The sequence below is a fragment of the Callospermophilus lateralis genome, chromosome 11, assembly GCF_048772815.1.
Source record: "Callospermophilus lateralis isolate mCalLat2 chromosome 11, mCalLat2.hap1, whole genome shotgun sequence".
Lineage (NCBI taxonomy): Eukaryota > Metazoa > Chordata > Mammalia > Rodentia > Sciuridae > Callospermophilus > Callospermophilus lateralis.
This window is the reverse complement of record NC_135315.1, coordinates 55630940-55652570: the sequence shown is the minus strand read 5'-3', so window position 1 is coordinate 55652570 and position 21631 is coordinate 55630940. Positions and strand designations below refer to the sequence as shown.

The following is a 21631-nucleotide window of genomic DNA, read 5'->3' as shown; positions in this document are numbered from 1 at the left end:
TCAAGATACATGCACACACACACACACACACACACACACACACGTGTATGCATATATATGTATGTGCATGTGCACACACATATAACAGTCTCAGCCTACAAATGTATAGAGCAAGATGTGTGTGTTGTGTGTGTGTGTGTGTGTATCCTCCACCCCAAACAAGATCTGGCAGCTTTCAGAGTAGCAGTCACCCAAAACACTCTGTGTTCACACAGTTTTTACAAGTTAACAATGGAATGACTTCTAAATCTTTGGTTTAGAAGAAACCAAAATGAGAACTTTTTAACATCACAACATTGATTATGTTCTCTATAAGTGCACAGTGAACAACATTTTTTTTTTTTTTTACAAAAGAAGAAAACAGTGACTTAGTGACTTAAATTAAAAAAAAAAATAAAACAGCAATAGCTACTTTCTACAGCATGCAACATTATAAAATGGTGAACTGGAGCCACTGTGAGCCTTAGAGAGACTGTCCTACAAATTGAGTTTTTTTATTTTTCTTTCTTTCCTTTTTTTTTTTTTTTTTTTTCCCAACTGCCTTCCAAAGCACAAGAGGTAATGAGGAATGCTCATTATCGACCATGGTCTTTTGTTCCTTCCATTGCTTTCAATGTGCAATTGTGCTTTCTTTCAGAAACCCAGACCTGAAACACTCTCTCCTGTAAATATCATCCATACTTATCTTTACAATATAATGATTTCCAATTTTCCCAGAGCAACCCAAATCGAAGATTGCTTGCAAATCACATGAGAGTAAGAGTGAGCTTTGTGACCGATGGGCCAAGTCACCAGTTTCTTCCTAAGGAAATTCTTGGCACTTCCTTTGGCAGCAAACTGTGCAAGAGAATGGGTTCTGCAGGAGAACCTGGACTTTTAACCTTCTAAAACATGGCTTTATTAGGAGTGTGGAGCTTGTGAGAGCGGAGACATCCTCTCCTCCCAATATTGGGCCAAAAAAAAAAAAAAAGAGAGAGAGATCTTCAAAAAGAGGAGTAAGAAAGGGTTGATATCTTGAAAGATAAATGGAGTGGGAGAAAGATAAACTGAGGTGGACCCCCTTTCCCATCATAAGAACCAGGACAAGAGCAACATAACAACAACAACAACCGCAAGTTGGACCTCTATGAGAACAGTCCTGTAATAGCAATCCATGGTATGCATTCCTAGGAGGTGTGAAGAATGCTGTTTTCTGTCTAAATTATCCCTGATAATAGCTTCCTGGGTCTAGAGATACCTTTCTGCCTGCCTATCTCTAGCTTTTGGAACTAAAGGGGTTTATGTAGGAGAATCTGAGAAATCTTCTTCCACGGTCTTCTTGCTTTAAAGTTCTCACCTATTACACAATGCTTATCAGCACCCAGATGGTGGGAATGACTGGGTTACTGGCAGAAAAAAAGAAAAAGGAAAAAACCAAAACAGGTCTAAATGGAATTCTCTGGACTCAGTGCAAGTTAGTTGTTATCAGTGACCACACAGTCCAGGATTGGAACCACTCCAGTGGGGACAGTTTTAGGGTGGAAGGACATTATGTTGATTTTGCTTTCCTGGGAATGGATTGGTTCTGTTCCTCTATTGCCCCAAGGACTCCCTAACTGAAGTTGGACCTTGTTGCTCTTTTGAAAGACAGACAATGGAGATGTAGGAAGCAGCCTCCACCATCCATATATCTTCCAAAATCTTTTGGGGCTGGCTTCCTCGTGCTCTCCAAAGACTTAATACTTTTTAAAAAATAGTAATTCTAATAAATTCATGACAAAAGCTCACAGTATGAGCTTCTGCTCCAATAATGCCTGAGAAAAACTATGGGCTAGAAAAAATATTGGTATTCAAAAAGGCAGTGAAAAAAAATTTTGTTTTGCATCTGTACTCTGAAAATGCACATTTCTGAATGCATTGCTGAAATTATTAAACAGTTACTGAATGTTAGTAAATATAACATATATGTTTTTAAAAAAATGACTCCTGCTTATTCTTATTGTCACCAAAGCTTCCATTGCTTCTTTTGGATTTTTTTTTTCTTCTTCTTCTTCTAGATAAGGGAAGTACTTAAGGGTTGTGTGATAGATATCCCCCATGGAATTCCTACTGGTCTTTCTGAGCGTTGGCATTCTACCACTGCTGTAAGTGAAGGTCCATGGGAGAATTCAAATTGAGATCTGTGACATCCAGGAAATCAATGTTGAAGATGCTGGGGCCGCTGGCGGCAAGGGAGCTAAAGCCTGGTGTGGAGCTGGGTGGAGTGAGGTCCAGCCACTCCATGGTTTCCCACGGAGATTCTGTGAAGCTTAACTGCAGCCCACTGCTGTCCACAGAAGAGGGTGAAAACTGTGTCTGCATCGGGGAGAGGGGGCCTGGCAAGATCTCATGTGCATTGAAGAGGTCTTCTGCAGCCTTTCCGGAGAAGCCATCCATGATCCCATCGAAAGCAGGCTCCTCGTTCCCGATTTTGAGAAGGGCGACGTCGCTCATCTTTCCTAAGGGGCTGTGGGGATTTAATAAGACTTCCAGGTGCTCCTCGCTGTCAGCAGCATAGTGATCAAAGGAGAGCTGTCCTCCTGAAGAGGCTGGTTCACAGGAGGCCGAGGGCTTGGGGAGGACCATAGCAGGACTTCGGGAAGGCCCCGGTATCTTTGGGACTTTTTGAAGACACGAGTGATCCTCTCTGGCATCAGCTGGCATTTCTGTTGGCGAAACACAATGCAAATTGTTATTCAGCACGGCATACAATGTGATAGGTGATGCCTACTTCTCTGATCCTCGTTCCCCTCCTTTTACCATTCTCCAACAGTTTTGAGGGGTCCACCCCTCTCCACAGGCCCAGCCTCTTGACCACCCCTCTTCATCTGCTTTGATGCCTCTAAACCCTGATCCCAAGCCTTTGGGCCACTTCTGTGTCTCTAGTTCGCTGTCACTGCAGGATCTGTTCATCCTAGTCTCTCAGTTCCTTGTCTTCCCCTCAGTGATGCCTGGGTCCCCCAACTGTTACACACACCTTGGGTCTTGCTCCCGCTTCCAAACAATGCATCCCTCTGAAAGTTCTATTTGAAGCAAAATTTCCCACTCTCTGTCCCTCCTGCCTCAACTCTTCCCCTCACTTATTGAGTACCCCGGGACAAAAATTGTGTTGAGTGACTCCAATCTGCTGACCACCATTTAATCACTGTCCATCAGCTCTACATGCATCACACCCTCCATATTATCTGATCTATCATGATAGTTACTTTGGTCCAATACCCTCAACCTCCTCTCTTCTGACTTTTTAACCATACTAACCTAGCATACTAACGTTAAGACTGGATTAGCCTTACCACTGGCTTTCCCTGAATCGCCTGGATGTTTGAATAGAAAAAAAAAAAAAATGACACAACGAAGCCGATTAGTTTTATTTTGAATTCACAGTCTTAAGCCCACCATTAGCATTTACATGGCCTAACACTCTGCCCATGTCTCTCTAGTAAACCCAACTCATTCATGATTAACTGGAGACTGTTCATTCCTTGCCTGTCCCATACGACTCCTTCTGCACCCACATTCTTGGGTGACCTTTCCACCTACTTCATTTAAAAAAGGGGCATCTGGGGGCTGGAGGTGTAGCTCGATGGTAAAGTGTTTGCCTAGCATGGTGACATCCTAGGTTCCATCCCCAGCACCACAAAAAAAAGTGTACTGATCACAAAGGGGAGGGGGGCTTCTGATATGAACTCTCTCTCATCTTTCCATCGTAAGACTTACATGCATATACACACCAGCACACACACATCTCTCTCATCTTCTTTCTTGTTCCAATAGGAAATATCTGTTCACTTGCTATCCATCCCATAGAGGAAGAGACTTTGTCTAGTGTAGAACTGACCCTTAGCGTGGTGCCTAGCCACTCCTTCTCTGCATACTCTCGGAGCTTTCATGCAATTGCTTCAGGGTTCAGCTCTGAACTTCTCTTTACACCTACACATAATCTCTTTTGGTCTTCCTATTCATTTTTGTGTTTTTAAATGCGAGGTGCGTGCTTCATAATGTTTTTAAATCAACAAATGAACGAGTTGAAAGGAGGCAAAAAGAACAGGATGATCCATTTTTTTATTGTTAACCTGAATAACATTTAAGCATGAATGGGCCATCCAGGGGAAGATTACTAATTGAATTTCACTTTCAGTAGGTAGCACACAACTTTCATTATCTGCTTGGTTCTTTTTCTCTTGTCATTAAGAAGACAGGGACATTGAGATCAGAACAGTAGAAAGAAATTATACAGCAAGAGAAAACATTTAGGGAAAACAAAGATGGGGTTGAAAAGTGAAAACTTAAAACGATGACTGCAAAGTGTTCCTTGGATGAAGGCAGAGAGGAATCATCCGCTAAACTTCTTTTATCTGCTCCAAAAGGGCACCCAAAGCTCAGAGGAAATGACTCTCTACCTGCAGCCCACCTGGTGCACCTGATGCAGTGTGCATTTGACCTTGGTCCTGGGCATTCTTTCTCTAGAGTTTAACATAGGTGCAGAGGACCTTGATGGACAGGACACAAGGCAGTCTTACCTCCACTCTCAATGAGGACATCCAGGAGTTCATCCATCTGTTGACTCCGAGTCATTTGCTGTTGCAAATTAACCAAAGGAGAACGGGGCAATTAGAAGGCGTTTACTTATGCAGAAAGGGGTGGCACTATAGCTTTTCAAACTAGATTTGGCAAAATATTTTTTTTAAATAGTAATAAAATACAAATAACATATTATTTATAACCTAGAACATTTTAAGCGTACCATTCAATGACATTAAGTACATTCACATTTTTGGCCGAGCGGGGAGCAACCATCACCATCATTCATCTCTGAGAACTCTTTATCTTACAAATCTAAAACTCTGTACTCATTAAGGAATAACTTCCCAGCTTGCCTCTCCCCTAGTCCCTAGCAACCAACCATTCTACCTTCTTACTCCATGGATTTGACTATTCTAGGTTCCTTATAGAAGTAAAATCATATTGTATTTCTTCTTTGTGACTGGCTTATTTCACTAAGCATACAGTCCTCAAGCCTCATCTATGTTGGGGCATGTGTTAGAATTTCCTTTCATTTAAAAATTTTTATTCCTGGTATATGGCATTGAACTTAGGGATATTTAACCACTGAGCCACATACTTGGCCTTTTTTTTTTAATTTTAAGACAGGGTCTCTCTAAGTTGCTCAGGGCCTTGCTAAGTTGCTGAGGCTGGCTTTGAACTTGTGATCCTCCTGCCTTCGTCTCCTGAGTCACTGAGATTACAGGTGTGTGCCATGGCACCTGGCTCTTTTAGTTTTTGAAAACTGAATAATATTCCATTATTTAGATCTACTACATTTTGTTTATTCATTCACCTGTAGATGAACACTTGGATTGTTTCCACCTTCTGGCTATAGTATATAATACTGTTAAGATCATGGGTAGAGTGGTGAAAGGTTTTTGAACTGTTCGATTAACTCTCAGTGTAAATTTTAGGCAGGTGATCTACAGGATGAAATAAGCCATTACAATAAGAAAAGGAGAAAACAGGCAGAATGACTTCCAACACAGAATATGCATTTTAGAATAAGTTTGGTTGTTTTAGCCATTTCCATCCTAGGAGCAGGGTCATCTTAAATACAGAAAAAAAATACCTTTTCTCACTCTGAAGTGAGAATCTCTCTTATTTGACCCGCGTGGAACCTGGCCCACATTTCCTCAGTTCGTCTTTGCAAAAGCTTGAGCAACTGGTAGAACCTTGTAGAGTTCACCTTCTCCCCTCTGCTCATCTGAGTTGTTAAGTGCAGTCCTAAAAGTCCACCCTGCCTGACCTTTTGCTTTTCTATCGAAATCGTGAAGGATCAGCTCATGTTTCAAAATTCAGGGGAATGAAGTGGAGATATAGCCAAGGGCAGCAAAGCATCCCTCTCTCCCCTGGGAGTTCAAAGCCAATATACATGGGCATCAATAATCAATACAGATGGGAACACTGCTCCAAGACTGAGTCATTTTCTAGTCGGGACGGCACCACATGCTACAAGTTCTGGCAGGTAATGTAAACGAGCCAAAAATAGAAGAAAGAGAGGAAGAATACAGAGCACAGCTGTGGCTCAGAGAAACCCCGGGTACTTTGCTTTAGGTCATTGTTGTTTGGCAATGAAGTGGATCCCATGTTGGCAGATCCCCTAGTTTTTCAGAACTGTGAGAAAGCCTTCCTGATCTTTAGCACATCTCTCCCAGAGGAAACTTACGGACAACTGGCCTTGCTCTGGGATACCAGTCAGTGGGCCGCAACCGAGGCCAGGTTCTTTTCTGGACTGAGCATCTCCACGCTCAGACCCTCAGTATCCTTAGGGGATTGGCTCAGGACCTTTACTGGATACCCCAATCCCCAGACACCCAAGTCCCTTGTATAAAATCATGTAGTATTTGTATAGAACCTACATATATCCTCCTGTAAACTTAAAATCATCTTTAAGTTACTTATATTATCTGAGCCATGTAAATACCATGTAAATAGTTGTTTAGGGAGTTGTGTACAAGTCTGTACATGTCTCTACAGATGCGGGCATCACAGGCCTAAGGTTACACACAGGCATCACGTCTAAGGAAAGAGATGCAGGATCTATGAAGTGGCTAGCGCAAGGTGTACATCACTTGATTTACTTGGAGTCTATATAGTGCTTGGCATGTGGCCAATTCGAGATTGTTTTTGTTGTTGTTGAACTTTCAGAAATTTTTTTTTTCCCAAAGCAGTTTAATCCACAGCTGACTGAATCCATGACATAGAGGGCTGACTATATGTTTTTCTTTTCTTTTTTTAAATTTTTTTTTGTTTGTTTGTTTTGTTTAGTACCAGGGATTGAACCCAGGGGCACTGAACCACTGATTCACATCCCCCAGTCATTTTTTTATATTTTATTTTGAGACAGGGTCTCCCTAAGTTGCTGAGAGCCTTGCAAAATTGCTGCCACTGGCTTTGAAATGGTGAGCCTCCTGCCTCAGCCTCCCCAGCCACTGGGATTTCAGGCATACATCACCGCACCAGGCCTGTTCTTCTTTTTCTTACTTTTGAAACGTTCCTAACACCAGTGAAAGTAGAGAACACAAGGGACCTCCCTACATTCATCATTCAGCTTTAACAACCATCAATATTTTGCCCGGACTGTTGGATTTTAAAGCTCGGAAGAATCTTAGAAAGTGTTGCCTTGACAACTGTTCTCACGTCTTGAGAACCTATCATGTGCCCAAACAATATGGTAAGTGTCAGATTATGTAGAATCCTTACAAAATAAATATGGGCCCTCTTTATAGAAGTTGAGTATGTGCCCATCCTTCGTGGCAGTAGCAGGTGGCAGAGTTGGCGCTGAGGCCAGGAATCCTGGATGCCAGCCCAGCCTCTTCTTTCTGCCTCTCTCAGCGTCTAAGGCTGCTCCTTGACTTATGATGGGACGACATCCAGATAAGCCCACTGTCAACCGACAATACCATGAGTCAAAAATGCATTTAATACACGTAACCTGCCAGGCCTATTGGCTTAGCAACACAGCACGCTGGACCATGAGTTGCTTTCCATCATAACTGTGGGGCTTCCTAGGAACTGAGGCTCGCTGCTGCTGCCCAGCCTCGAGAGAGGATTGTATCACATCATCAGCCTGAGACAGGATCCAAACTCAAAGTACAGTTTTGAGTGCAGTGGACAGTGTATTGCTTCATATACCATCATCAAGTCAAAACATCCTAAGTTGAACCATCCTGAATTGGAACCATCTGTACATGCATATAATACCATCTACTCTTAGTGTGCACTTTGTTCATCCTGTTGGGGAGGCCCTCAGCACATTCCACGTCAGAATTTACAGACCGCATCAACTTTAACAATACACGACAAAGGGCCATTGAGTCCATCTGACCTTCCATAAGAGACAAACCATGTGATTACCTGCTTGACCGCATCTTCATAGGAAGGAGGCTGTGTTATCTCGGAAACCGCTGGACTGGACTTAGGAAAAGTTGGGGCTGCGATCGAAAACTTGGGCCCCGCCTTATCAGAAGGGTGTAAACCAGCCATCTGTGTGTCGCAAAATACAGAGAAAGGCATTCAATGCGTGGATGAGAAGTGGCACTGTTTCTATTCTAGAATCTACAAACTACTTAAAAATAAAAATAGGGCTGGGGATGTGGCTCAGTGGTAAAAGCACTTGCCTAGCATGTGTGAGGCCCTGAGTTCAATCCCCAGCATGCCCCCCACCCCCCAAAAAAATTTAAAAAAATAAATCTAAGACAACAACAACCACAACAGTAACTAGCCAGAGATTACATAATAATAACTAATTCTAATTTATCAACAACAGTATATATTCCTGGGAATTTATTGCTGATGGCATTATAAAGTGGAAACCCTAAATCTTTATCTCCCCCTCGAAAGTGCACCCTTTCTCTTAGGAGAAAACAAGAAAAAAAAAAAAAAAAAAAAAGAAAAGAAAAGGAAATCAGAGTCTAATCCAATACAAAGGAATTCACCAACCCAGGAATTTCCAGAGTAATTCATTCCCCAGGTCATTTCATTCCAAGTGTGTATTTGCTCCATTAAGACATTGCTGGAGTCTCTGAACCAGGTTTGTTTATTATAAGTATGTTCTCCTGAGGGGTACCTGGCCCGTGTCAGGGTCCCCCTCCCTTCTCTGATCTGTGGCATGTGGCTCCTTTGTGTCATGACTAGCTTATTTTTGTTTCCCTCTTGCTGCCTGATTGCACCTTGGAACACCCCATATCCTGGACCCTTCACACCCCTGGTTTCTTCTGCCAGATGATGCTCATCATTTCTGCCTTTTGCCACAGAGATATGGCACTGTGATCTCACCTCTCTGGTTCTTTCCATGAATCCCTGTACCTTGTCTTTCCTCCAGCATTCTCTCCCCATACCCCTCAATCTTCAGCTTCACAGAAACTGGTTTGTTGCCCAAACTGCTTTGCAAACACACCATGCCATTTTCGTCACTGTGATTTCTGGAATGACTCCCAGCAATGATCCCCTAGGAGATACTCATATTTGTACATCCATTTCAAGGCATTTCAGGTGGACCCGTTTCTCTCTGAAATGAAATTTTCTTCTGCCTTGGAACCTCTCATCACTTGTGTTGGAGGACAGGGGAGGGAGGCACAGAAGAGAGAAGAGGTGATGCACATTTCAGGTCTGAACCTTTCCCAGGTACTTACCTTTGGCTGTACACCTGGGCTTTGGGGGCAAGGGTTGCTCCCAGCACCATGACTGTTATCTGCTGGGGCTCCAGAGAAAGGCGGGTGGAGGCTGGAAGGCTGGGGAGAGAAGCTTGGAGGATGGCCATCGTGTGCCCCTGAGTTCTGCAGAAAGGAAGACGTACCGGCTCAACGTCAGAGGTGTGCTCTCCTATTGCTTTTGCTGACACTTCTGCTCCCTGCCCGGTGCTCCTTGGAGTCTTATCTTTACAGGAATTCCTAAATCCCATTAGCAGACCAACGTGCCTAGAATCTACCTTTGCACTTTTCACATATTGCTCATGAATTTCCAGTGCCTCTCACAAATTCCAGCGTAGGATCTCCACCTCTAATGTGGATATGTGTTCAATTTGCAATTTGCTTCTGGTGCTATTTACTTCTCTGAAAGCTTAAATTCTTATATAGAACAGGAACAACACATCGGTATAGTGGACCTCACTATTTTATTCCTTTATGTCCTTTTCTTCCTTCCCTCGCTATTTTAATGCTACATTTCCGGTCAAGTCTGACCCATTCATAAAAACTTCCTAGACCTTTCTAACCTTTTATGACCAATCTTCACCGTCCCTCCCCCCACCAACTTTCTGCAACATTTAATGTTATAGTCACAGTCATCAATATTGTTAACCTTTTATCAGGAAATTGTTAATATCTTCAAAGAGTCTTTGTAAACCATAAATCACTGTACAAATATTAGTTCTTCTTCATAGCATCAACATCATCCAAATTGAAAACTAGAGCTATGTCTAGTTTTATGGCCCAGAGCTATGTCTCCAGAGCTATTTTTGTTTAACCATTGTTGCCTAGGACATTATGCATTCCATAAATATTTATTAGCAGTGATGATAATCCATTTTAGACCCAATGGCCCCCAGAGCACTCCTCAGGAATGAGTATCACTCATTTGAATGTGTTGTTTTGGTGAACTTGTACCGATGTATTGCCATTATCTTTAGCCACACCTCATATTACCAAGGTAGCAATATTGCAATATTTAGTGTGAAAAGGACATGAACTTTAGAACCAACTAATCCTGGTTCATGTGATGCTGGGAAATAGGTCTAATCTCCCTGAGCTTCCTTTTCCTCAATGATGACTAAAGAATTACTTACATGCATGCCTCTTAATACTTAGCACTTGGCACGTATCACATTAGTGGTTTCTTCCTTTCCTAATTCCAGAACATTTTCATAATATAATTTGCTTTCTCAAACTCATACAAACTTTCTCAATCATTCTTCATTTTCCTGGACAAAAATGAAAGTCTTTGCTGATCATGTCGGTCTAGTCTTTGAATTACTCCTTGAAGTCTACAACTCTTCTATCTCCTAATTTCTGAACATTCCACACATATTCCCATCTCAGGACCCATGTTCTTTTTATTCCTCTTTTACCTTCAGTGACTTCACCCAAAATATTCACGATGTTTTCCTCCTTTAACTCTTTCACGGTTTTCCTCAGATGTCTCTGGCCCTTTGATTCAAGGTTACAAAGTTTCAAACTTCTCACACAAACACAATACTCTCTCTGTTCTTGCTCTATCAATCAGATGTATCATCTTCTGATATATTATATAATTTACTTTTTTTTAAAAAAAAAATGGCTTATTGTCTGTCTTCCCATGAGTCTAGAGATTATTTGGCCAGTTCAGCATTAACCTCCAGTGGCTAGATTAGAGGATGGCACATCTTAGGTGCTGGGTAAATAGTTCTACTATATAGACTATTACATGGAAAGAAGAATAGGGTCTGGTAACTTCCTCTTCAACTTGCTTGATGAAATGATCTGGGTTATCATAAGAGTGATTCCAAGCAGTCCTGAGAGCAGTGGTCAGCAAACTACAGCTATAAATTAAATTGTGCTTACTGCCTGGTTTTGCAAATAAAATTTTATTGGAGCCGTATGCATTCATTTACAAGATATCTATGGCTGCTTATGTGATGAAAGGGCAAAACTGATTAGTTGTGACATGCAAAGCCCCAAATATTTACCATCTAGTACATTCTTTTAATTAATTAATTAGGTACAAGGGGTTGATTTCAGAAGCACTTTACCACTAAGTTGTATGCCCAGTCTTTTCTAATGTTTTATTTTGAGACAGGTTTTGCTAAATTGTGGAGACCCACCTCCAACTTGTGATCCTCCTGCCTCGAGTCTCCCAATTCGCCGGCATTGCAGGTTTGAGCCAGGGATGCCTCACTCCACCTGGCAGGTTATATAACAAGTGTGCCAGCCCTGTCTTAGAGGGTAAGTGGACCTGGTCTACTGTGGGGGCTTGTGGATTGCTTCTTTAGTAGTTGGAAATTTGCCTTCCAACTTCCTGAAAGAGGGATACACTGGGTGTGCGGCAAGGTGTTCTTACCTGTGTGGTGCACACCTGGCTGATGGGTGAGGAGACCCTGTGCCCTTCTCCCTGCGCCCCGGAAGATGCGGGTAGGAAGTAATGGTTGTTGGGCGATGGGGGCAGACTGATGTGCTGCGGGCTTTTCAGAGCTCCCAGGGGCGAATGCTGCGGAGAGCACTGGGGACTGAGAAACGTGGAAGAAAGTACATTGGTTTGACCTGAGGACTCCACACAGTGAGCGTTTCCAAGGGGCAGGAGTGGAGCCGCTTCGCAAGCGGGGGGTTGACTCTCGGAGCTGTTTTGTCCTTTCACAGACACTTGTTGGGATGCAAAAGGACAGCTGGTGACCGCATCTTCCTGCTTGATGGGGGCAGCTAAGAAAGGCAGGGGCTTCTTCTCGGAACAGTTATTGCTTTTCTGCTTCTGAAGCTGCATCCTCAGCTCTTCCACCTGCCTTTGCTCTTGCTGCAGTTTCCAGGTCAGTTCATTGATCACCTTCTGCTTCTCCACCAGCATCTTGTCCTTCTCGGAGTCCAGCCCGTCCAGCTCGGAAGGACCCGAGCCCCCGTTCAGGCTGCTCATGAGACTTTCCTCCGTGCAGACGTGCACTGGGGACGGGTGCAGACCAAAGGACGGAGAGGCGTCGGTGAAGGTGTCCGGCAGGGACCCGGCCACCGACAGGTCAGACGAGGCGGGGGAGATTGGGGGGCTGGAGCTGGTGCTGCCGAAGCGGTAGAAGCCATTGGATAAGGCACTGGTGGAAGGGGACGACTGGTAATTGGGCAGCGCGTTGGGTGTCACGGGAAAAGTGACAGTCGTGATGTCGCTGAAGTTGGGTACAGAGTTGCCGGAACAGTCCTGGAAGGGTCGAAGCCGGTCCATAAGAGCCGTTTTGGTGCCCGACACTGGCAAACCCCGTATCCGAAGCTGTTGTCTTAATTCAGAGACCTAAAGAAACCAGGACGCTGTTAGTGTGCTGTCTAATGACAATATTTTTAAAATGTCTCTTTATTATTAAATTAGTTTTAAAATGTCATACATGAAATTTTATAACGTCCACTCTTCTTTTTTCCCCCCTGCTTCTTCTCAATATCCTCTCCCACCCTTGATATAAATTGGTTTTGCACAATTTGAATGATTCCTTTTGACTCTTATCATATATACAGGTGCTCCTCAGTTTATGATGGGGGTGATGTCCTAATAATTCCATGGTAAACTGAAAACATCGGAAGTCAAAATGCATCCAAGGCACCTAACCTACAGAACATCTCAGCTTAGGGACAGAGGGTCAGTTCATTCCGTTATTTCAGGGGAGACTCAGAGGTATGGTTGCTATTGTCACCCAGCATCTTCAGAAAGGATCAGACAGCATATTGCTAGCCAGGGAGAAGAGTTCCCAATTTGAAGTGCAATGCATACTGAACATGTGCTCTTTACTCAACATTATAAAGTAAAAGAATCATAAGTTGAGCTATTTTAAGTTGGGGACCATCTGAACCAAGTGTTCATGGCCTGAGAGTCATAGAGATGTGGATCTTAAATGAATGGTAAAAGTCACCTCATCTGCTGACCTTCTACCTCCATTTTGGTCCCTGTTCCCATTTTATAGATGAGCAAAGCTGTAGCTGCCTAGTGTAGACAGAGCCCTCACATGATGATCCCTAAGCACAGTTGAATTTACAGGACTTCTGGATTTCTGGGTCAGGCCTCTTCTCACCATATCTTCTTCCTCAAACTTAAGCATGCACTTGAACAACTGAGGGTGTGTGATAACACATACTCCACCTTGGAGTTCTGGTTCAATAAATCTGGGTGATGACTAAGATTTTGCATTTTTAACAAATTTCCAAGGGATGTTGATACTTCAGGTCCCCGGACCAGACTTTGAGAGTCTCAGTTCTACATTAACATTTTTGTCTTAATTTTAATGATGAATGTTTGACAGTTGTATGTTGAGGGAGGGTGGGAGGGATGGAGAAAGAGAGAGAGAGAGAGAGAGAGAGAGAGAGAGAGAGAGAGAGAGGATGAATATCAGTCCAAATCCTTACCCTTACCCTAGCTCTGCAGTCCTCTGTGCCTCATTCATGACATGGAAATGGTAATACTTGCCTTATATATTTCTGTGAGGGGCAAATGGCTTGAATTTTGTAAAGCTCTTGGAATAGTTCCTAGTAAAGACTTATGCAATGTAAGGACTTAATATTTTTTCCATATATGTGTGTGTGTGTGTGTGTGTGTGTGTGTGTACTAGGGATTTAACCAGGGGCCCTCAACCACAGAGCCACATTGCAAGCCCCACCTTTTTGTATTTTACTTAGAGATAGGGTCTCACTGAGTTGCTTAGGGCCTCAATAAGTTGCTGAGGCTGGCTTTGAAGTTGAGATCCTCCTGTCTCAGCCTCCCAAGCCCCTAGGAATACAGGCATGCATCACCATGCCCAGCCTTTTCCATATTTTTTTATTAGTGCATAATGGTACATAATGGTGGTGGCTTACTATCATTGTAATATTCATTCATAAGTAACTTGTTGATCCCTGCATTTTTTATAATGTTCATAAACTGGAATCGATAAAATGTACACAAATATGGGAACTGGTTGAATAAATGACGGTGCATGCAAATGATGGAGTACTACAAAGCCATTAAGATTTGGTGCTATACCTGGGCACATCTGTAATCCCAAGAGCTCAAAAGGCTGAGGCAGGAGGAACACAAGTAGAAGTCCAGCTTCAGCAACTTAGGGGTCCCTAAGCAACTTAGTGAGACCTTGCCTCAAAATAAAAAATAAAAAGTGTTAGGGATATAGCTCAGTGGTAAAGCACCTCTGGGTTCAATCTCTGGTGCCTCCTGCAATAAAAAGGTTGATGCTATAAGGTGTTTGTTGCCCTTGGATGATGAATATTTACTTATGGTATATTATTAAGTGAAAGAAAGTTTGAATTAATTCTATTTTTAAATATATATAAGTATAAATACATATAAAATATATAAATAATGTGCATATATATTTAAACCTTTTTGCATGTGAAAATATCTAGATAAATATATACTAAAATGTCAACAATGGGCTTCCTTATCTGCATTTTCTAAATACTCCACACAAGCATATTGCTTTTGTGATTAAAAAAGAAAATGCATTAAGTAGGTAAGTTTCAATAATTTTTCAAAAAAGAATATATAGAGAAATATTCTTTTGAGATTTTGTAGGGAAAGATCTTTTGGGCATAAATTTAGAGGAAGAAATCATAAGAATATTGACAACCAAAATTTAAAACTTCTATAAGTCATAAGAATCATAAACAAAATGAATATGGATCCAAATAGCAATCCTGGAAAAAAATGATTGCAGCACAAATAATAAAGTGCTTTAAAAAACTCCAATGTATTAACTGTGCTTACCAATAAGAAATAAAAAAAGGATGATACCCAGTACAAAAATCAACAAGATAAATGATCCAGTTCTTCATAAACACAAATAAAATTTAGATAATGACCAATAATGTATGTGTATCATCATTAGTAACGCAAAAAATGAAAGTAAAATAAATATGTACCTATGTTGGTATTCATCAAATTGACAAAGAAATGAGTAATAACCCTTTGTGTTAGTGAGGTAGTAGCGAAAATAAAAATGTTTAAAAAAAAGATCTTTATTATTTTTCTATTTAAAACATGGTCCTGGGGCTGGGGTTGTGGCTCAGCTGTAGAGCGCTCGCCTAGCACAAGCGAGGCCCTGGGTTTGATCCTCAGCACCACATAAAAATAAGTAAAGGTATTGTGTCCAACTACAGCTAAAAAATAAATATTAAAAATAAAATAAAATAAAACATGGTCCTGATCATCAGTGCAAGTAATATGTGGGATCTAGATAGAAATACAGAATCTCTAGCTCCTCCCCAGACTTACTGAATCAGAATTTGCATTTTATCAAGTGCCTGGGTGATTCATGTATACATTAATGTTTGAGTAGTGCCGCTTTAACATGCTGCTTCTGGGAATAAACTGGAACAAATGTTCAGGACAGAAATTTGGTAATATGCCTCAAGAACTTTTAAAAATATTAATATATTTTTCATTCCAGAATTTCAGTTCTCTATAGTTAGCCTGGAGAAATAAAGCAATTAATAGATATATGTACATAGGCCCCTGAAATCATTTTTCGAATAACAAAAATTTTGGCAGTTAGTTAAATGTCCTATAGTGGAATGTTAACAAGGTGGTGAAATGATATGTAGCTATTAAAAATAAAACTTTTATTGACTACTAAAAGTTATGAAAAATGTTCATGATGTGTTAAAAAAAGAAAGCATGTCAGAAATTTATGTACACATAATTATTTAAAAATAGTTATTGTAAAACAAAATATGTTCACAGGCATCATAAATTTAGAGGGAAATATAATCTGTTGTGCTTTCTGAGAGTCTTGTCTAATAAAATAGTATTTACTTTTCTATATACTATCATATTTCACTGTGAATGTATGTTGTTTTATAATCAGTTAAAAGTTACCCAAAAAAAGATGGAATCTACTTACACTAGCAATGAATATTCTATTTCCCCATGTCTTGCTGGTAATGTCTTATCTACTTTTTTCCCCTTTGGATTTGCTGGTTTAAAAAAAATGCAAGATGGTAACACATTATTGTTTTAATTTTGAATTACTTAAAATTAATGAGTTCTACGTTTATTTTTAGGATCTGTTCTGGCACTGAATAATTTAAGCAACATTATTAAATAATGCAGCTCGTATTCTAAAATAAAATGAACACTTGCTGAGTTCAATTTACTTTAAGTTTAAGATTATTATGCTCTGTGGGCTTGTTTGGGACGAAGACCTGCACCCACCTCTTTGCTACATTCCCTGGAGTTTTAATCATTGATCACTTTTTAAACCATTTATTATGGAAAAATTCAAACATACACAGAAGTTGATAGACAAGTATAATGAACTTCATGTACTTCCCAACCAACACCAGCAATTATCAACCAACTTCTTCCCAGTCTTATTTCTCTAATACCCTAATCTATTTCTTTCCCTACCTTCCCTAGATGATTTTTGAAGCAAATCATTTAATTCCATGTGTAAATATTTTGGTAACTATCTTGAAAAGATAAGCAGTCTTTTAAAACAACAAAAACAAAACAAAACAAAAAAACAACCTAGCAGTAATAGCATTATCATACCTTGAATATTGAACAATTGTTTCCTAATGTCCATCAACCATTTCCCCAGTTTTCCGACTTCCCAGTTCCACCCCCTGGGCTCTTGTTCTCACTCTCGGTTCCTCTCACTCTCCAGTTTTTAAGAAAGGGAATGCAAAACCCCATTTACTATGATATAACCATGAATAACTCTTATATGAGAAATCAAACTCATTTCAGTACTCTTACCATTTTATGTAGCCAGACTTGAATATTTTTTGAAAATATTGCCTTCGTTGTTTTATTTTCTAGTTACGTTGTGGGGAGGGAGGTCCCCTTCATAAATCCCTCTTATTTCTTCCTAACTCCAAATGTGCATTATCAGCTCTTTTTTTTTTTTTTTTTTGTACTGGGATTGAACCCAAGGGCACTTAACCACTAAGCTACATCCCCAGTTCTTTTCATTTTTAAAATTTTGAGACTAGTCTCAAATAGGTTGCCTCACTAAATTGTGGAGGCTGGCTTTGAACCTGTGAGCCTCCTGCCTCTGCCTCCCGAGCCACTGGGATTGTGGGCATGCCTTACAATGCTTGGCTAAGCAGCTCCTTTATCCTTGCCTTTCCTCCCTTTCCAGTGTCCTTCCTTCCTTCCCACTCTTTCCCTTTTATTTTCCCTCAATCTCATTCAATTTTCTAGTTTCAACTCTCCCATGTCGCATATGACCCTGAGCTGTCTGTGCCTATCCCTGACAACACAGCTGGATACCCTTCTATTGACAGAAACTGGCCAGATCTCCCGTCTCAGTTGGCCTGCTCTTAACTGCCACTCAGCATTCCCAAACTGAATGAACTTGCTTCTGTCCCTTCGAGTCAGTTTCTCCTTTTAATCTCCCTGTTTCGGCCATTGATGTAACTGGGGTTGCTCTCCCAGGACTTGGGGAACACCTCTCCCATGCACACGAGAGGTCAAGTCCAGTCAAGGCCTCTGACCCACCCACCCCCACCTCTCCTCTTCTACTCTCATCTCTCATGATAATGGCGAAGTCCTTGAAATCAGTCACCAATGTTCAAGCCCCAGTTTTGTACTTTATGAGCGGGTCAACTTGCCTTTCATTTAACCTTTTAAGATTTTTGATTTTCATTTTTTTTTTTTTTTTTTAGATTGGGATGATGAAACTGATCCTGCAGGTTACAGATCTATATAAAATGGTTGATTTATGGTTTGTAGTAAAAAAAAAACTGGAAGCCACCATGCTATCATGACTGTCTCCTTCACTACTCCTTATGATTGTAATTGTTGCCAGTCAATGATTCTGAGCATGCGTACACAGAAGGATTCTCTTTCAGAGACTTTGCTCTGACTGATGGCATCATTGTATCAGGATTATTTCCTCTGGGACTAAGCCCTGTTTAGTCCTACCTGATCCAGGTTCTCATCCAGATAGCCTAGTTGAAAATAATGATTTTCATCGTGGTAAAATAAACGTCATATAGTTCCCCCTGCACCATTTTTGAGTGTACAGTCCAGTGGCATTGAGTACATTCCACGCTGTTGGACAAGCATCACCACCACCTGTCTCCAGAGCCTTTTATCATCTCAACTTGACACTCTGTACCCATTATATCACCCCTTTCCAGGTCTCTTCCTGGGCCCATCTCCTCATAACTTTTATTCTCCCTTCTGTCTCTGTGCATTTGCCATTCCAGCTACCTCCTAGAAGTAGACTCATAGATTCGTTTGTGTCTGGCTTATTTCATTTAACAGGTTTTTTCAACGTAAGATTGCCTCCTTTAGTCGCTATGAATTTATGATTTGGAGAGTGGAAGGTAGGTGAGCCACCACTCCAGAGAGCATTATCATAAGCCCAGCCTCTTCTGCGAGGTGTATGGATGCCAAATTGAAACAAACTCAATGAAACGGAAGCATTTAAAGTCCAAGTGGAAGAAACAGAGGAGACTTTGATATGGGGTCTCAGGATACTTCTTATGCACTGGTGTTTTGACACTTCAATTCAATTCAATTGAATTTCCTTCAATTGAAATGATTCCAATCTTACCTTCTCCTTCCACAAGAATATGATGCCTGAGAACTGAGGATAGAAATGAGGGTGATATAAGGACCGAAAAAAGAGGAAGGGCCAAGATATTGGTACAATGAAATCTATGGGGACCTTTAGAAATGTAGGGGTTTTCTTTGGAGAAAAATTATAAAATGGTTTGCAGAGAGTAATAGGTAGGCAAGATGAAAACCAGGTAAAGAGGAGTAGTCACTGAAAATGGGATGAGGAGTTGAATTGCATTTACACATGGGAGAAGTTCCATTCATCTTTTTTGGTCCTGCTGTGAATACTGGACAGATGGATGAATATGCCAACCCTGAGGACTGCTTTGAAATGCACCGGGTTCAACTTGAAGTTCACTGACCCTTTAATGAACCCAGATCCATGTAGCCTGTGATGGGGAGTAAATTTCTCATGCATGTGTTATTTAATAAGGTGTGGCTTCAGAGCAGATGTCCCCAGATTTGAGAATTTCATAGAACAGGACACTGTTTTTAATTATATTACTGACATTAGGTTACGAACATTCCATCTTACTCAATAAGGACCAAGGTTCTTATTTCATGGTATCCTCATTTAATAAAAGAGCACAGGTACAACCCTACCCACAACCCTCAACTTCTGTCCACTACTATCATTGTTTTCCAATTTCAAAACATTGTGAGAGAATATATACTTTGGATGAATATTGCTCAGATATGTAGTAGGCACCCAAATAATTACTTGGTTCTTATTTTTCTCATTTCATCAGAGATTTTTTTTTTTTAAAAAGTTCGTCATGGAATTGGCCACAGTTTAGAGCATTCTGAATGCTTCATGTAAGTCGCACAATGACACTGGGCTAAACTCTATCATATATATGAGTCCATTTATAATAACTCATTTATGCAAATGAGGAATCTAAGATGCTGAAACACATGAAGACCAGCTCAGATTGTGCCACCTGGAAAGCCGAGCTGGGGGCCTGGAGCTCTGTGCTTTGTGGGGGTGTCTGATCACCCGGGTGGACATCCTGTCATTCTCTGGAGCCTCTCCCTTGTACTTCTCCACTTTATATTCTCTTAGCCCAGAAATCCGTTGGCAAAGATGATAATGAATGATATATTGCTGTTTGTTAAATAAATAAATGGAAAGAAAGGAAGTGGGGGGGGCGAGAAAAGAAGTAAGGGGGAGAGAAATAGAAGGAAATCATGTCCAATCCTATACCTTTAAATCGTCCAGGTTAGGTGGGAGTGGGCCTGGCTTGAAAGAAGAGACACCAGTTTGTCCAGAAAAACTGTTTTTGACGGGGGACAGAGGGGTATTGCTCAGTGGTGCTGAAGAGGAGTTTGGATTTCGGACCATCTGTTCGTTGGGCTCTCTAAAAAAGAAACAAAGAGGCACTTAAAATACAATCAAATACATATGGGGTAACGTGTATTTGGATCACACCGTAGTAGGTCGCACGGATCAGGCATGTAATAAACCAGCCGAAGAGAAACAGCAGCACAGGCTAGATGGCAAGTGGCAAAAGACCCCTCAAGCTTGATTTTTGGGGAGACAGGAGGGAGGGGTGGAGACTTCAGCATATGGGAGAGTGCATGTCCATCCATGACGTAGTTGATGCTCTCTTCTGGGGAGTCCTGAGCATGCAGCATTTCGTAGGATTGCCAGTGTGACCTGAGAGTGACCAGAAACAGGGGAGAGAACACACATTCCAACTTCATAAGTGAGGATATTGACCGGTCCAAAGGTGACCTAGTCATGTGATCACAAAGCCCCGTGGGCTCAGGAGTCAATCTTTGAGACTCTCACTGAGCGATTCAGCTCTGTTGCTTCCCAGTGTGAAAGTAGAAGGGCATTGGAATTGTGAGTGATGCCAACTCTACATTCTTAGCTGTTTCACAATTCACTTTGGAAATGCCCACAGCTTCCTTTTTCTCCAAAGAACATTGATTTGCTTGTTTTATCCCAGCCATCCGATCCTGAAAGTTGTGCATGGTGTCTAAATACAGTCATATTTCAAACATATCAGAAAAAAATAGATTCTTATTAGAAAAAAAAACACATATATATCTGGATGAATATTCAGACATACCAGACAGGGACATTGATGTAATCCAGGATGTGAAGAATTCCAAAGTGCTGGCCCCATGTGCCTCAGACAGAGAGAAGCCATTCCCTACCTCTGTCCCCAGCCTCCATTCCCAGCTTGCCTGACTTACTTGAGTTGCGCTTGGTGCATCCCAGGGTAGTTGAATCTGTGTTGTTGTTGCTGCTGCTGCTGCTGCTGCTGCTGTTGCTGCTGGCTGAGAATCTGGAGCTGCAGGAACAGCTGTTGTTGCTGGAGCAGCCGAGCATAGGCTGAGTCCATGGGTGGTGGGGACTTCTCTGCCTTCTGGTCAGGGGGAATGTACTGGTGATATTTAAGCTTCTTCACCTTGGGCTTGGGATCCTTGGGCTTTTTGTGGCGATTCTTACTGTCACCCAAGGACTTGGACTGTAAAGGGTATGAAGAAATGGCATGTGCTTTAGGTGACGAAAAAGAATGACTTGGCTGTGAGGGGGTTTTAACCTAATGGATATTATCAAATCCTGGAAATATAACATGGCAAATGCATGATGCACAAAGAATTCCTACAACATCAATGGTTTGGAGGAACCAATCTGCTGCAAATACAACCTCCTGAAGTATCACTCCTGAAGACTGGGAACCTTAAACCTTAGAAGTGGCTTCAGGAGTGTTTTTCCTCCCTGGAGTAGGGTAGGAGGTCAGGCTGAGTTTCAACGAGTACATTCTTCCTATCCTAAAATCAACGGATAACCTGACATTCCGATACTGGGCTTACTCCTAAGGCAGTTCTTTCA

The 21631-nt window shown here is 41.5% G+C and overlaps 1 protein-coding gene across 2 annotated transcripts in view; it reads right to left on the bottom strand.

The window, feature by feature from the left end:
• Nucleotides 1–2112: 2112 nt before the first annotated feature.
• Nucleotides 2113–21631, bottom strand: part of Myocd (myocardin) — a 56318-nt gene continuing 36799 nt past the window's right edge. The window contains exons 7-13 of one of the 2 annotated variants that reach the window (XM_076870471.1): nt 20989–21263; nt 19991–20144; nt 11602–12531; nt 9201–9344; nt 7924–8052; nt 4539–4596; nt 2113–2684 (exon numbers count right to left, since the gene is read on the bottom strand). In XM_076870471.1, the coding sequence (XP_076726586.1) occupies nt 2113–2684; nt 4539–4596; nt 7924–8052; nt 9201–9344; nt 11602–12531; nt 19991–20144; nt 20989–21263 (2262 nt within the window). The remainder of the gene's footprint in view (nt 2685–4538; nt 4597–7923; nt 8053–9200; nt 9345–11601; nt 12532–19990; nt 20145–20988; nt 21264–21631) is intronic. The other variant, XM_076870472.1, reaches the window with a different exon arrangement.